The sequence below is a fragment of the Manis pentadactyla genome, chromosome 14 (genome assembly GCF_030020395.1).
Source record: "Manis pentadactyla isolate mManPen7 chromosome 14, mManPen7.hap1, whole genome shotgun sequence".
In the NCBI taxonomy this organism is placed as follows: domain Eukaryota; kingdom Metazoa; phylum Chordata; class Mammalia; order Pholidota; family Manidae; genus Manis; species Manis pentadactyla.
In genome coordinates, this window is record NC_080032.1 from 10,666,098 (window position 1) to 10,682,040 (window position 15,943).

The 15,943-nt window shown below is 50.1% G+C and overlaps 1 protein-coding gene across 8 annotated transcripts in view; it reads left to right on the forward strand.

Annotated features, from left to right (window-relative positions):
* The window catches only part of HPS4 (HPS4 biogenesis of lysosomal organelles complex 3 subunit 2), a 25,961-nt gene extending 10,563 nt beyond the window's left edge, over positions 1-15,398 (forward strand). For 5 of the 8 annotated variants that reach the window (XM_036908950.2, XM_036908954.2, XM_057491577.1 and 2 more), the window contains 8 exons: positions 1,091-1,185; positions 2,571-2,643; positions 4,674-4,710; positions 5,384-5,480; positions 6,079-6,988; positions 11,704-11,836; positions 12,238-12,346; positions 14,138-15,398. In XM_036908950.2, coding sequence (XP_036764845.2) covers positions 1,091-1,185; positions 2,571-2,643; positions 4,674-4,710; positions 5,384-5,480; positions 6,079-6,988; positions 11,704-11,836; positions 12,238-12,346; positions 14,138-14,309 — 1,626 coding nt within the window. In that variant the 3' untranslated portion in view covers positions 14,310-15,398. Of the gene's footprint in view, positions 1-1,090; positions 1,186-2,570; positions 2,644-4,673; positions 4,711-5,383; positions 5,481-6,078; positions 6,989-7,994; positions 11,837-12,237; positions 12,347-12,518; positions 12,701-14,137 lie in introns of those variants that run through there. The other 3 variants (XR_005029550.2, XR_008993661.1, XM_036908955.2) reach the window with 3 other exon arrangements.
* Positions 15,399-15,943: the final 545 nt, after the last annotated feature.

The following is a 15,943-nucleotide window of genomic DNA, read 5'->3' on the forward strand; positions in this document are numbered from 1 at the left end:
ACTGTAGGGTGCTGTGTGGCTGGCTTGACCCCCTGTGCTTCCTGTCACTCAGTGGTCCTGTTCTTGGTGAACATCACATCCTCATGGTCAGAGGGCCAAAGGGAGATGTGAACCTGCTGCCCCCTTAAGAACTGACCACCTGTACCCCAAGTGTCTCAGGAGATGAGACCCGTTCTGTGCTGCCAGCCCTCTGTTCTGTTGGGCCGGGTCTCACTGCCGTAGTTAATAGTGTCGCTTTAACAGGGGGTGGGGGCGCAGCATGTGACTGCCTTCACAGAGTATGACTCTGGCTAGAAATGGGGAAGGGTTTTTCCCTGCTCCTGCCTGGATTGCTTCTCGAAGTCAGTGCCAGGGCTTTCTGGAATGGCTGGCTGGGCTGAGTGCTGTCCTGAGGCCCTGAAAGAATAAACTCAGCTTGTAAATGGGGCACTAACTCCAGAGCTTGGCTGCATCGGCACCCGCAGGTCTAACTGCCAGGAGAACATGAAGAGCCTTTTGGTTATTGGCCATTCTTAACTAGGTTCAGATCCTCTTCTGGTATTTTTAGGGGCTTCTAGGTAACTGAAGTCTTAGAAGGAATGTGGAGCTGAGGCGTATTTCCCTGAGTGAAAGACCATGGCGTTTTCCTTTATTATTATGGAATAGAGTTCTGTGGCCTGGCCAGATGTCAGGCCAGCTGTGCTGCAGAGGGGCTTGTGCTCCAGAGGGTGGAGGGTGGGGTCAGCGGTTTGACTGGCACCACGACCCGTATTTGAGGGGTGGGCCTTTCTCTCCTGCCGCCTCCTGCTCTTAGCAGCGATAGTCAGGTCCCCTAGGCAATCTGCTTTGTCCCTCACGAATAGCCATATGCCATATTTTCTGTACTCTTTCCTCCTTATTCCAAGAATTTGGCAGTTTGTAGTATCCACAATTCTGGGTATGGAGAGGTGGAATAGACCCAAGGAATGGCACAGATTTTAACACGTGGCGTATTCTCCTCTTCTAGGCTTTGGGTTATGACCTGCCCATCTGTTTTATCAAGGCCCTTTCTCCTCCCTCCCTGCTGCTTTCGGGCATGTTAACCCTTGGGTGTGTTTCTGGCCCTGCGCAGGTGGAGCCCCTGCTGTTGCTGAAGGCAGCCCTCATTCTGCAGACCTGCCAGCGCTCGCCTCACGTTCTTGCTGGCTGCATCCTCTATAAAGGACTGTGAGTAATGCCGGGCCCCGCTCTTCCACCCCATCCCCTTGCTGCAGGACCGAGCATCCCAGCCATCTCCAGATCATGGGAGGGGAGCGCCATCTCTGGCCAGCTCTAAGTGGGCTGGTTTGGAAGTATCAGATAGTTTGCATTTGATTTAGGGTATGTCCCTGTCTTTGAGCAAAGTTGGATACTTGACAGTTGTGTCCAGAAAAGAGTTAGGAATATAAAAGGCAGATTTAAAGAGATCTTTGTAATTCTCAGGTTAGGGCGTACCTTTATAGCTGGCAGTCTACAGAATGCTGCGCACAGCCCCCTGGTTGCCAGCAGCCAGCCTGGTAAGGAAGGGGTGGCAGCTGCGATGGCCTTCCTCCTGCCGCCTGGAGCCCTGGCTGCTGCTCAGCTCTTAAGGGCAGCGGGGAGTGTTTCTCCTTGGGCTCCTGCCTGCTCCTTGATCGGCCTCTGAGATGTCAGCACTCCTCTTCACATAGTTGGAGGGCCTCTTAGCGAGCCCAAGTGCCTGAGAGCCACTCCTCATGTCATCCGAGGCTCCTGTCCGTGTGGGGAGACCGGGGGCGCTGGGGATTCTCTCTCTCCCGCATGTGACCTTGGGCAACTTGCTTAATCTCAGTTTTGTCTTCTGGGAAATAGAGATACTTGGTGAAGAATAACATGAGATGACAGGTGTGGGAGCCCCGAGCCTAGCCCCTGGTTCCCATGGCCCTCAGCACATCACACCCGCAGCCTTTTCCTCTCATTTTCCCTGGTAGCTCTGCAGCAGCTGGAGGTGCCTCCAGGCCCACCAGTGATGTGGCATCACAGATGGCAATTTTTTCCTTCCTTATTTTGCATTTCTTACTTATTTCTAAATTATGCACCTAGTGCACAAACACGTTCTCATTTTAAAAAGAAAATGAGAGAAAACACACCTCACACGATTTCAAAGTTCCTCTCCCTGCTCCCTCCTCACACTCAGCCCGTCTCCACTGTGCGCAGTTGGATGTGCCCCTCCCTTTGCTCTTCCTATGCGGTTTCACACTCTGTACATATGGGTGCACCTCATTTTTTGTGTTACAGCTGTGCCGTGATTTATTTAACTAATTCTGTTGATGGACATTTAAGTTGTGTGCCCATTTTTTAACGATTCTACTATTTTTCCTGTAATGAAAATTCTTAAGTGTACATCTTGGTATCAGTTGGGTCAAAGGTTTGGACACTCTAAATGTCGATAGTAATTGCCAGCATGCCCTCCATAAGGGCTTTACCAGTGGAAACTCCCACCAGCTGTGTCCCCAAGATCCTCGCCGACACGGGGTGTTAGGAATCTCTTCCGTTCAGAGTCCTGCAGTGTATTTCTTCTCACGGTGTTCTTGCTCCTATGTCTGACCTCCTAGGATTGTCAGCACCCAGCTCCCACCCTCCCTCACAGCCAAGGTCCTGCTGCATCGAGCTGCACCTCGGGACCAGGTACTGTAAAGCCCACCTGCCGGGATGGGACACCTCATCTGAGTGTCTGTCTGCACCAGGTGCCCAGTGGCGAGGCTGATCCCCAGGGCGAGGTGGTCGGAGGGTGCTGCTGCACCCACGGGGCAGTGTACTTAGTCACGTCAGGACCCCGGGCCCGGCAGAGTGGTTTTCCTCGAGAGTGAAGCTGCCAGCAAAGCTAAAGTGTTGCCTTACACATGATAGATGTGGATAGTTGGTTTTTCTTCAATCCAAGTGGAACTGTGAGAACCTGATTTCCCTCAAGGATGGGCTTTATGTCAAAGAGATGTTAGATTTTTAGAGACAGACTAGTAAAGGATGACGTAGGAAAACAGAAGCTCTTTTAAAATACTTCTGTCTTGTGTTTATTAAAGTGTTTTTATTTTTTATAGTGAAAAAAGGTCATACACACTCATCAAGAATAAAGTTGTCCACAGTTGGACTGCACAGAGGTCATCACTGCTGGCGTCTGGCCTGCTTCCTTCCAGCCTATTTTTCTTTCATTTTATTTATTCTTAGCATATGAAGCTATAGGTTTCAATGTATCATAGGGCTAGCTTTTCACACTTACTAAATCAGTGGACATGTAAAACGCTTTTAGGGCTGTATTTGGGCTCTTTCCCCCTGTTGGTGGAGGTGTGATAAGAGTTATCTTTCTGGAAAACTATTTGGTAAAGAGATGATTAAGGATACCCTTCCCTTTTTCCTAATAATTCAGCTTCTAGAAATCGATCCCAAGGTGATCATCACATTGCTGAAAAAGATGTATACTCAAAACTTTATCACAACAGGGTTTATGAAAGTGAAAACTGAGCTCTAACTTAGAAGTCTAAAGTAGGAGCTGGCAAACTATGGCTTGTGGGCCAGTTGCCTACAAAGTTTTATTGGGCTGCACTTGAGCTACGACAGCAAGTTGAGCCATTGGCACAGAGCCTGTATGGCCCACAAAGCCAAAAATATTTACTACCTGACCCTTTGCAGAAGAAGTTTGCCACTCACTGGCTTAAAGTAGGGAAAGATTCATTCACCTACTCCACTTTAAACTTTACTAAACACAGGCAGTAATCTAAAGTGACCAAAGATGTTTTAATGATAGGAATTACATATTATTTTTTTAAGCAGAATAGAATTCTATACTATGTGATCTCAAAAATATTTTAAAATGCAAACACTTACAGGAAAATATGTCCAGTATTAACAGTATTAGTTTGTGCAAAGATGAGGAAATTATATGTGATTTTCTTGAATTTTTATCTAGAGTAAGGTTCAGGTGATATATATATATATATATATATATATATATATATATATATATATACTGAAGCAAGAATTGAAAAAAAAACAACCACCCAAAAAAGAAAGCAAGCCATGCATTTCATAGGTGTGAAAGTCATTTGGCCTAGAAGAGCAGTTTTTGTTTTGTTTTGATGGTCCTTTTGGGACCTTTTAGTTGAGATGTCTGGAAAGCTCTTCTGAGAAAATTCCTAATTTCCTAATTCTTGAGAAAATTAGGTTTCTCACTTTCTGAATCAAAATAAACGAGAGATCTGGCATAGCATTTTGTTTAGGTCAGATCATTTATCGTGAGGGTTCCAGGGTCTTCACATTTTTGTTGTAATGGAATTTGTGTGAGTTCTCTGCCAGGGCTGGGGCAGATGTGGATACATTCTAGGAGATGAGTTCTTGGTGGTGTAAAAATGACAGGAATCAGTGCTCCTATCCCCAGAGGAGAGAAACTGAGATATCGGGCCATAAAGGCCAGGGTGAGTTTGGGTGGAGCTGCTGCCTTGCGGCCTGTGGAGGCGCCGGTTCCTGCCTGACTCTCGCCATGGCAGTGAGCAGGCAGCTGGTGGGAGCTTCTGTTCCATCTGCTCTGCTGTTGGCATGCAGTCGGGACAAGCTTTCTGGGCCTGGCCAAGTTTTAGGGACAGTTGGCATGGGACGCTCCTGATGGCTAGGTCAGGAGGAGGATGTGGTACCCAGCTCCACCTTGTGTGTGTGTTTCCTTTCAGAGAGGACCTACGGGAGGGGATGCCCTGCAGGAGCATGGTGAGTAGGCAGGGGCACTGGCGCATCTTGGGAATGCAGCCTTTCCCACTGCTCGGCCCTGTACACGTCGCATGAGGGGCTGAGTAGTCCCAGGTGGTATTGCATCTGCTCAGGTTAGGAAGACAGAGCTTCAAGAGCAAAGTCACCGTCAGAATCCTAATCATAAAGCTCATGGTTTTAGGCATCCCTTTTAAAGCCCTGCTTTCAGATACTCCTTCACTGACTATTATGAGACTGCTCAGACAAGTTCAAGGGCTAACAGTTAGGAGGGAGTAAGCTAAACAGTGACCACCAGCCTCTTGCAGGATGTGGAGGCATCCCCAAGGCAATTACTTTGTTTTCATTTTGAAGGTAAGTTGAGGTAGGTCCCTTTTGTCAGCTGGGATCTTTTCCAGTTTATAACTTTTTTTTTTTAAGTGCCACTAAATTTTCTTTCACCAGACATCACCCTTCTCTACAACTGGAAGCAAAGTTGCCCACATGGGCTCTTCCCCTTGCTGATCACAAGACAGGCTAGCTGCAGTTTAGGGCTTTTGTTCTGGGCTGGGGGCTGGATCACAGTACTGTCCTCTGAGCTGGTGGGGGTCGGACGTGTCACCCCCAGAACAATTACTGCCTCGCTGTCTTCTCTGGCCCAGGGGACAGCCCTGTCCATGTTGCTTTGTGATTCTAGGAGTGGTGCTCCCCCCAAATGTCGAGATCATGCCTGTTTTCCTGACTGAAGAGGAAGCTGTCAGTCTCTGCGAGTTCCCTGGGGAGTGGATGACCAGGTAGGGGGGCCGAGGAGGGGTGCCCTCGCATGGGCTTCCTTAGACAAGCCCTGGCACAGTCCATCCTCCCGCAATTCCATCTTCTCCACACTGTGCCTTGGGAGGCGCATCTGGATCAGTAGCCTGTGGATAAGGGGCAGCTGGCAAAGTGAGATGAGTGTAGGTTTCACCCCAGTCTGTGGCTTATCAGCTGGGTGACCTCAGGCAAGTTCATTCCCTGCCTGAGCCTCAAACTTTTCATCTGTAAAATGGACCCAGTAATCATATAGTATGGGCTCATGTTGAATATTGGAAATAGTCTGTGTGTATTGCCCAGTATAGGGTCTGTCTCATAGCAGACCCCCAAATGTGGGTGACTCTTGTTCAGTGGGCCCTGCCATTTCCAGTAGTGATACTGGTGTTGCACGAAGCCCTGAGGCCCTGCCTTATATTTACTCCTGTGGTGTCAGCATCATGGCCCCTTAAGCTCTGTGTTCTCAGGCAGCCACTCCTCACTGACGGCCTCTGCATCCTGGGAAAGTGCTCTAGTCCCCCACAGGGGCGGGGCACCTGCCCTGCCCTCAGTTGTGTCCCTTCCTCACTCTACTTTGCTCCCCAGCTCTCCTGCCTCTCCAGCCCGACTCCAGGAATGCTCAGCCCAGCACCCTCCAAAGGGTTGGAGCACCTCTGCCCCGAGAGAAGACACCTCTAGGCATCTGGAATCCATGGCCTGGACGTTGGCAACCACCCCTGAGCCCATGTCCCCTGATGTCACTTGGCCAAATGGCGAGAAGGAGGACAGACGCCTGTCTGGCCATGATCTGGAGCGTATCAAGCCCACAGAACCGTACAGCACTGTCAGGGATGAGGGTCCTGGTTCTGACTGGTTCCTGGTGAAGGGACCTGGTTTGTTTGGGAGGATAGCAGAACCGGACTTGTCTGAAATCCACATTCCAGAAACGAAGAAAAGGGGAACATCCTCAAGTTATTTTTCCTTACCAAGTGTGTGTACCCTGGATGGTGGTGGTCCTTATGGCAAGGAATCTGTCGGCGACTCTGGCATCCCAGAACCTGAGCTGCCCTCGGCCCTGCCTGTGGGCAGCCTTTCTCCCTCTCTTCCTGAGATGCTTGCCCAGAATGGAGCCCTAGACCAGCGCAGAGACCTTCCTGGGGACAGCAGCCAAGCCCCCATTCCCAGGGAAGACCGCCTCTTCAGCAGGTTGAGCCGGCCATTGTCTTTGCCTCACTTGGATTTGAGGTGGAGAGAAGCTACGCTCCCCGTGGGGCAACAAGTCCTGGAGCAGCGTATTGCAGGGCATGAGAGCTACTCAGCCCCCAGCCAGGAATATGGCTGGAACTTGGCACAGACTCAGGGCGATGGTCCCTCTGCAGACAGAACTGACTCCAGGTCAGCATCCCACGTAGGACTCTCACGGATGAACCTCTACACTCACAGCGTTAATGGGCTGGTGCTGTCCCTGCTGGCCAAGGAGACGCTGCTGGGGGACGAGGCTGCCATCGAGGAGGTGGTGAGTGTGCTCAGACTCCCCCTTGCCCTCTGTAGCCTGCTCCTGCCTCCTAGGGGTGACAGGCTGTTGCAGAGCGGGAGGGGCAAGCGTCAGCCTTCAGCTGCATGACCTGGTGCCAAATGTCCTGGTTTGCAGGGGTGCTGACAGCAGTACCCACATTTCAGGTTTGGTGGGGTGAGTGAGAGTGGGGAGCATAGTGCTGGTGCAAAAGCGAACAACAGTGTAGGGTCTCCCGTTCCTTCCTGCTATTTCCGGTCCCATGCGCGGACCTTGAGTGGGGCGGACCTGAGTCAGAGTCCTGGGGCAGCCATGTGACTGCATGGAGGCCCTGCCCCTCTGAGTCTCTAGTGCTCATCAGCAGTGCCTGCAGGTGGTGACAGGCCCAGCCCTGCCAGGTGTGATGGGGTCACATAGGCGATGACCACACACGCAGCCGCATTGCTGACGGCCTCACTTCTCAGCCTGGGCCTGGGCAGCTCGAGGTTCTGTGTCAGCTGGGGTCTTACTCTGCGTGTGTCACAGCCTGAGTTGGGAGGTTTCCAGAAGCCCCCATTTCCCTCCAGGGCCCTTGCACTGTCCCTGGTGGATCTGAAGCTCCTCCCTGGGGACATCTGAAATGCTAAGGGGCCCAGCTGCAGAGGGCTCCTCTTCAGCCATCCCAGCCCCTTCTGCATCACGGCAGTAGATGGACCGCAGGGCCTGAGCCCACGCTGGAGATCCAGTTGCCATAGTAACAGTCTTGCTGTAGTTGGCAGAGGCACGTGGTAGCAGTGAGAACAGCAGGTTGAAATTGCTGCAGGGCAAATGGTGTCCTGGAGCTTGCCGTGTTTTTGTTCTTAAATCTATATTATTCTAAGCAGTCTTATTAGCATGCAGGGCTTGTGAACCTCCATAAATGAGCGAGTCACCTTGGAGCAGAGGAGGAGGGAAGGCGGCTTCCTTCACACAGGCGGGAGGCCAGAGAATTCCGTCCCAACCAGCCAGCATCTCTCCCCTTTTTCCACAGACCCCTTCCCCGAGTGCTGGCCGGTTTGCCTCCCGCATCCTCCTTGACCACAGCTCTCAGGGACCTAACCTCCTTCTCCTAACAACACGGGGACCCCGGGTTGCTGCTTCATACAGCTCGTCTCCCTGTGATGCCTTCATTCTCATGGTCTGTGCTGCTCAGAGCTGAGTGGTAGACATGTTGTTTTGAAGGCCCAGTGTTCCCTCTTCCACCTTCTCCCCAAAAAGATAAAGAAAAAGCTCAGGCTGCTCTTGAAGAAGGAAGTGAATGTATGCCACATTCACTGTATGCTAAATGCATCTGTTATTTTAGCCAAGCCCTAGAACAGTTCTGGGAAGAGACATCCTAACTCCCATTTACCAGTAAGGAAACATCTTTGTTGAGTTGAAGACCTAGTCAACTGGTGGGTCCAGAATCCTCTCTCGTTTCCCTTCTCCCTGCTGTAGCCTCTCTGTCCTGCACCGATCTGAGCTCGGAATGATAGGTGGGAGGGTGCAGGCAAGGGGGAAATGCCCTGCCGTCTGCGGTGCTTGACAGGTGAACATACCACTTGTTTTGTCACAGCCCGTCCATGACGTAGGACAGCAGTCTCGGGGGCTTTTATGTAAAGTCGGATTTGGTGGTGGGTAGGCTCCAGGGAAGGGAATACAGTTTAATAGAAGAGCTCACTTTTTCGAAAACGAGTAGGAATGACAGACTTCGATCAGCTTGCTGGTTGGAGAGCAGGGCTTGTTGATCAGACCCAGAGTCTGTCTCTATTATAATGGGGGGGAGCTTTTCCTGCCTTTTTGTCCTGGGCCTGCATACAGAATACTTGACCTCATTTCCCTCCAGACCCTCTGCGGCTGTCTGGAAAAGCAAGCCCCTGCAGAGGGGTAAACTGCTACTCAGATGCGGCAGTGAGCACACCTCGCCTTGAAAGGGCTCCTTGACTGTTGTGCACACACCACGCACCCTCCGGTCGTTTTGACATCTTGTCTTTCAGGGGATCAACTGCCACCTCTTTATGTTTGCAGTAGGTTGGGGGCAGGTAACTGGGTGGAAGGAGATGTGGGGGAGCTGAGCAAGGAGAGGTTGGGATTGTTCAGGGGAACAGAGTGAACTCACACCAGGGGGCAGCATAGAGCTACTGATCCTGCTCAAAACCCAAGATCCTCTCATTGACCTTCAAATACAGTGATCAGATCATTAATTTATTGCTACTATAGGACTTTGAGCTGGCTGGGTACAGCAGATGAGGTTTGAGGTTAGTGTGAGAGTGTTAGTGTAAAATACTTCATAAAAATGCATCCCTCCCCCATGAAACTAGTGCTTTTGAGTGAATGTGTAACTGTGTCATTTCTTCTGCACATTGACATTCAAGCCCCTTGCTTTGCTAGGGACTAGAAGCTGGAGGTTCCCAGATTTAGCTCCACCTGTATGTCTCCTGGGGCTTTTGTGAGGATCGCATGTGTAGTAGGATATATTGGGTTGGCAAACTCTTAATGTATAGGAACACATTGGTATTTCAGCTTTGCACAACTATTAAACTCTGCCATCGCAGTACAAAAACCATAGAGAATATGTAAATAAATGGCATGTCTGTGTCCTACTAAAACTTGTGGACATGGAAATTGGAACTTCATACAGTTTTCACATGTCACAATTTTATTCTTTCTTCCTGACTGTATAAAAATATAAAAAGCATTCTTAGCTCTCAGGCTATATGAAAATAAACAACTTGCTGGATTTGGCTCATGGGCAAAGATTTGCTGACCCCCAATATGTAGGAAAGCACTTGGTTACCAGTTAAAAAAGTTGTCCATGTGTCATCTGACATAACATCTTGTGATTGTGCATTTACTGTTAATTGATTTGATCTTAAATTAGCAGAAGATTCCAGAAGCAGAGCTCGGTGCCTATGGGGAATACTTGGGTTTTAGCATCTTTCACTCTCTGTTCCCATCATCCCTTCCTCTGGGCGCACTGGCTTGAGATGGGAGGATTGACTGTTACCAGGTTCCAGAAACTTCCAATGAGGCAGTGGTTTGACTTCCTAGTGAATGGGTTTGTGGGTATATGCACACATCTGACAGAAGGCAGCTCATTAGCCCCTGACAAGCTGCGTTCCTTAGGCCATACCAGTGATCTGAACAGGAGGTATAATATACCTGTCTCCCCTGAGCAGAGGCCCTTCTACTTTACTGTGCACCTCAGTTTAAACCAAGTAGCTCATAAGTTGAATGGGCTTGGCATTGGATATGCCCCTTTATTTTGTAGATGTTTATAGAGCACCACCTAGGAGCCAGGCACTCTGCTAGGTGTGGAGTACATAAAATAATAGATGAGTACATAAAATAAAACAGTATGCAAACCAATAGGTTTAAACATCATTTCTAAGATGTTCTGATAGAAAAACTGATTGAAGCCCGGTCTACTCCCCAAACAACACTCAGCTTCATGACATTTACTGCAGAAGCATTCTCTCTTCATCTCTGTGCTCTTACATGTGCTTATTTTTCTACACAGCTGTTGAAGAATAATCCATGGACAAGTCCTATGTGCTTATTAAAGAGATAGTATGTCTACCATAATAATTTGCATTTTCCTGACTCTATAAAAATGCCTTCCCTCAGGGTAGCACTTCAGAGTTTACAAAGGACTTTTTTGGATGTCATTTCACTTAATCCATCTGACAGTCCTGCAGTGGTTTCCATTTGGGAGATGAAAAAAAAAATGAGGTATAGAAAAAAATGCAGTAACTTGCCCCTGGTCGTCTGGCCAGGAAGAGGCTGAGCCAGGACGTCCTTCACCTGGGAGTCGCCTGCTGCCCAGGGACAGTGGCCCTCTTCTGGCCAAAGCAGCCTCACGGGAGCCCCAGGAGGCTCAGTTTCAGACGGAGTCCATCGGGATGTGACTGATATACTTGGTCAAGGCCAAGTCGAGCTCAAAGAATACCACGCAGCCATTAAAGAATGGTGTTTCAGGAGAACAGTTTAAGGATGAAGAAAGTAGCTCATGCTGTGTCATTAGGTTATAAAACTAGTGTTGGTCATTGTTCATGGTTTGATCCCATTCTTTCTAAAAGAAGAATTATACATAATGGTGTGACCCCGTGTTCTCAGCTATACCTGCGCATAACTCATCCCCTGAGAGGTTTTTAAATCCAGGTGCTTGAGCAGACACACTTCCCAGACAGGCTTCCTCAGTCAGTTCCTCCTCTGAACCACAGAGCCCAGAAATCCACCTCACCCACACGTCTCAGTCCTTCCCAGGATGGTGCATAGCTGGTCCCATCCTCGATGCACCCGAGAGGTGAGCTCGTTGCAGACAGCGCAGGACATCTCAGCCCGGGCCTGTTGGGAAGCGCTGGAGTGTGGGCCCCGCCGGCTATTCCGTGCACACGAGCGGCCCAGGTGGGAAAGGCGTGGTTAGAAGGAGATGTGCCAAGGGGCTGACCTTGGCTATTACTGCATGGCTAGATTATGGCCCATTTTTCTTTGCTTTCTTCTTTAACTCATTTTCCTGTTCACCTCTATTTTCTGATTTTTCTACAATATGAGAAAGCCCTAGAACCTAAGGGTGCGAGTCAGTACTTCTGGTAAAAATAGCAGTCGGCGTGCTTGTGACTGAATCAAGTAGCCACTCAGCTCTTCTTGGATGGTATTCCCAAGGCTGTGGCTGCCGGGGTTAATTCTGCAGCTCGCGGCCCTCCCCTGCCCCTTCACAGTACCACAGTAGCCTGGCGTCCCTGAATGGGCTGGAGGTGCACCTGAAGGAGACACTGCCCAGAGACGAGGCCGCCTTCGCAAGCAGAACGTACAACTTCACGCATTTTGACCGCATTCAGAACACGCTGATGGGTAAGGAGGGGTGCGGGGCAGCGGGGGTCAGGACTCAGGCCTGGCCAGCGGCGCCTGATGTGCAGTGAGGGTGCTGCCTTCTCACTCGGGGCCCTGCTTCCTCCGAGTTGAGAATTCGCTTGGTGAACACTTCCTTGCTCTCTTGTCTTTCTTTGGTTGTTTTCTCCATTTTGAGGGGAACACGTGCAGGTCCAAGTTCCTGTGATAAGGTCTGCCTCAAGGTTCTGACATTCATCATCAGGGACAGTGTGTGCTCTGTGGTGGCATGGTGGCAGCCATCGGGTCCCAGCACCCTGGACCCTTGTTTCTCTCCCCCAGCACCCATGGGCCTGGGTTTACTGGGGTTGTGAAGCAGGGCAGCAGGAGTCCGTGACTCACAATTCCCCGTCCTTTTCTGGAAGCGAACCTGCCCCAGGAGGCCACACCCCAGGATCGCCGCTTCCTCCAGGCCGTCGGCCTGATGCATTCAGACTTTGCCCAGCTGCCCTCGCTGTATGAGATGACCGTCAGGTGAGCTCCCCCAGTCACTCTCGCGGCCCTGCACCAGGGCTCCCGGCAGGGCCTCACTCGTGATAAATGAAGAATATTCCATGACTCTCTTGAAGGCCTTTTATCTGCTCATGTGGCTGCCGTCCTCACACTTTCCCGTGTCATATTTTCTGGGTCCCTTCCTGCGGCTCAGAACTGCTATACACGGGTACAGCCATGAGGAAACCCGAGGGTTGCACCACCTTGGAGCTTCCGTCCGTTACAGGGAAGGCGGGTCTCTGTTTGCTCGTCATAAATGGTGCCGGGGTGATGTTGCAGTCTAACCTGGCAAGTCCTATGTGCCTGTGCAAACACTGACTTCTCCAAAACCGTGAAGTAAAACATTCACCTCCCCTCTCCCATCATACACCCACAAGATACCCACAGTACTAGTGCTAAGTTTTATTGGTTGGTGTTTTTGGTTTTTATTTTTTGCATATAAAATATACGTTATTAGTATTTTAATTATTGTAATAGTCTTTGTGAAAAAGGATCATAGTAACATACCATTTTACAAGTTTGCATATCTTAAACATCCCTATGTCAGCAGATCCTGATCTATTATTGTAACTTACAGTCTAATTCCACTTTTTCTCTCTACATGCTTCTCTTATGAAATCAGCAGCAGGAAATAAGGCAAGTTAGAAAGCCAGAAGGGGAGGTCTGCCATGTGTATTATTCCACTTAGTCCTCGAATGATTTGGGCAAGTGCATTTTTCTATCGTCATTTTACAGACAGTGATATGAAGGCACAAGTAGGATTAGTGACTTTTCCCAGGCTCAGCCAGGATTTGAACCCGGGTTTCTCTGACTCTAAAGTACATGTTCTCTCCACACACATTTCCAGTTCAAGGAGGCAGTGTGGTCAAGAGGGAGGGTGTGAGACTAGCCTGGCATGGTGACAAGGTTCTAATGCCCTGTCACCTGCCATCCTGGAGCACTGGGCATTTCTCCTGCCCAGCACCATCTCCAGCCAATATTCCAATATATCTTTCCATGATAAATGTGTCTTCTCTGGCTTTGAAGTTATTGTTGCCGCAGGCTGACAACCTAGATGTGGTTTGCATCTGCAGTCACTGGTTGGGGAACTAGTTATACTGGGTGTGTATGCGTGTCTCGTTTGCGAGAGACGGAAGTAAGTAAAATGTTGGTATCTGATCATCAACCACCTTATGGTCTGAAGTATTTCACCTTCCTTGGAGCTGACAGGGTTTTAGTGTTGGCATATGTAGCTTACTTTAATGATAGAAACAGAAACAATAGCTACCATTTCTTAACCACTTACCATGTGCTAAGCAATTCACATATATTCCTACTCATTTAATCTCTTTAAAAATGTCAATGAGGGGATCTACTGTTGTCAAATCCGTTTCACAGATGAGCAAGCTGGGACTCAGAAAGGCTGAGTAACTCAGCCAAGGGCACACAGCTAGGAAGTTGCAGAGCTGGGATTAACCACCAGGCCAAGGTTCTCCCTCCCTGTGGCTGTGATGACTTGTCCACACCTCACCCTCCTGGTCCTGAGAGTGGCACAAAACACTTCAGGCGCTGACTGTGGCCCCTACGAACAGTCCCAGCGTCCAGTGAGCTGAGGGGAAGGAAACACAGTATTGGCTCCAAAGTCTGAAACAAGGGAACCAGTAGAGCCCCAGCCATGACAGCTGCCCTGCAGTCTTTGGTGTGCAGGGCCGCCCACGACCGCCTCCTGAGGGCTCTGGTCCGGGGTCTGTACAGCAGCCCCGGACTGTTGCATCTTCCCTCTTTCCCCCCCAGGAACGCTTCCACAGCTGTGTACGCCTGCAGCAACCCCGTCCAGGAGACCTACTTCCAGCAGCTGGCGTCGGCAGCGCGGAGCTCCGGCTTCCCCAGTCCACAGGACAGTGCCTTCAACCTCCCGGGCAAAGCCAAGCAGAAGCTGCTGAAGCACGGGGTGAACTTGCTTTGAACTGGGCGCCGTGGGGAGCTCATCACCCCAGATGACTGCTCGATGGAATGCCAGCAAAGGAAGCTGCCTTTTTAAACAGAAAAAAATCCTTCTATTTTTTCTTGACATCCTCCCTTTGTTAGAACTTAGTATTTGAGCGTTTGTACTCCTTGTGTGGATTAGGGTTCGAGAGGTCGTTCTTCAGGTTGGCAGACCTAGAATACTCTATAGGGAAGTTCCCTACACCAGCAGTGTTGGGGCCCCGACAGGCATCAGCTCCTTCCATCGAAGAGAGACAGGGCCAGCCTGCTTGTTGTGCGGAGCCTGAGGTGCCTGGCGGTTTTTCTAGAACTTAGTTGTTCCCAGTCTAGAGTGTTTGTCCAGCCCTGTCTCCAGGGAGGTGGTACGTGGAGTCTGGTAGCCGGCAGCCCGGAGTGCCCCCGGGGCAGTTAGGTTTCACAGGGCATCTCATGCAGGGAAGCAGTCAGGGACGCGGAAGCTGCCTTCTGTGAATTCTCCCAGAACTCTATTCAAACTAGGAGCCTGTTCTTCAGAAGACCCACGGTGGGGGCAAATCCGATAAGCCTGGGAGGCAGTCTGGGGTTTAGAGGCGACTAAAAGCCCTGTGGTGCCGAGACCGGGAAGCGGGGTGGTGGCGGGCCGGGCCGGGCAACTTGGGTTTGAGGCGGGCTGTGCAGCTGGCCGCTCTTGAGTGCGCGTCACCAAGTGGGAGTCCCGAAAGCTTCCGGGGCAGAGGCAGAGCCGTGCCCTTCAGGGGTGGCTGTGCGAAAGGGAAGGGTGTGCGCCCGTTCGTTTCTGGGCCCATGTGGTGCTTAGAACAGCTAGGCATTTTATGGTACTGTGATGCAGATCCCAGGATGGAAATATTTACCAAAGTCTTAACTGAATGTTTACTGGAAGTACCTGAGATTCCATTTGAAAACTGCAATGTTAATTATTTCATGTCAGTGAACAAATTATCTAATGTTTATGACATGGTATCTTTCTGGAAAGAACTTCCCAAGGACTAAAAAAAAAAATAGCCAAAATGCTACTGAGTTCTGAGTAAGGGTATCTGTCCAGTGATAAAAGGAGTTAAGGTATGTTTCCTATGTTTGTGTGTGTGTATTTTGTGCAGATGCTTTTCTCTTCCTTGCCCAATCCAGGGCGGCCAGGGGAGGCTGGGTGCACTTCAGAACGGTCTGTCCACGAGGGCGCAGGCTTCAGCCAGCTGCTCCCGTGAGCCCTGGCTTCACAGGCCTCCGTCACCCTCTCTCACCCAGCCCCTGGGGTCTCTCCTGCCGCTGGCTGGCTTAAGAGGGTGACCTTCCTGGATGGAGGAGGGTCATACCTCCAGCTAGGATAAATGTGTATTGTCCAAGTTCTCTGCTACATTCTCCAAGAAAGAATTCAGTCTTTGTGCCCGCTTCTCAAGGAACCTTCCCATGACTAACTGACACATAATATATCAGTTCCTTTTCTGTTGTGGGGTATTTTTAAGCAGCCACATTTTTCCTTTTGCTCACCAGTGCTCCAGAATTGTGAGGTCCTCAGTCTTGAGCTCACTGAAATTACAAGTTTTTACACCAAAAGTGAATCTTAAATGACCACATGGAGCATGAGGCCAGCATAGCAGAATGTAAAGACCCACATGT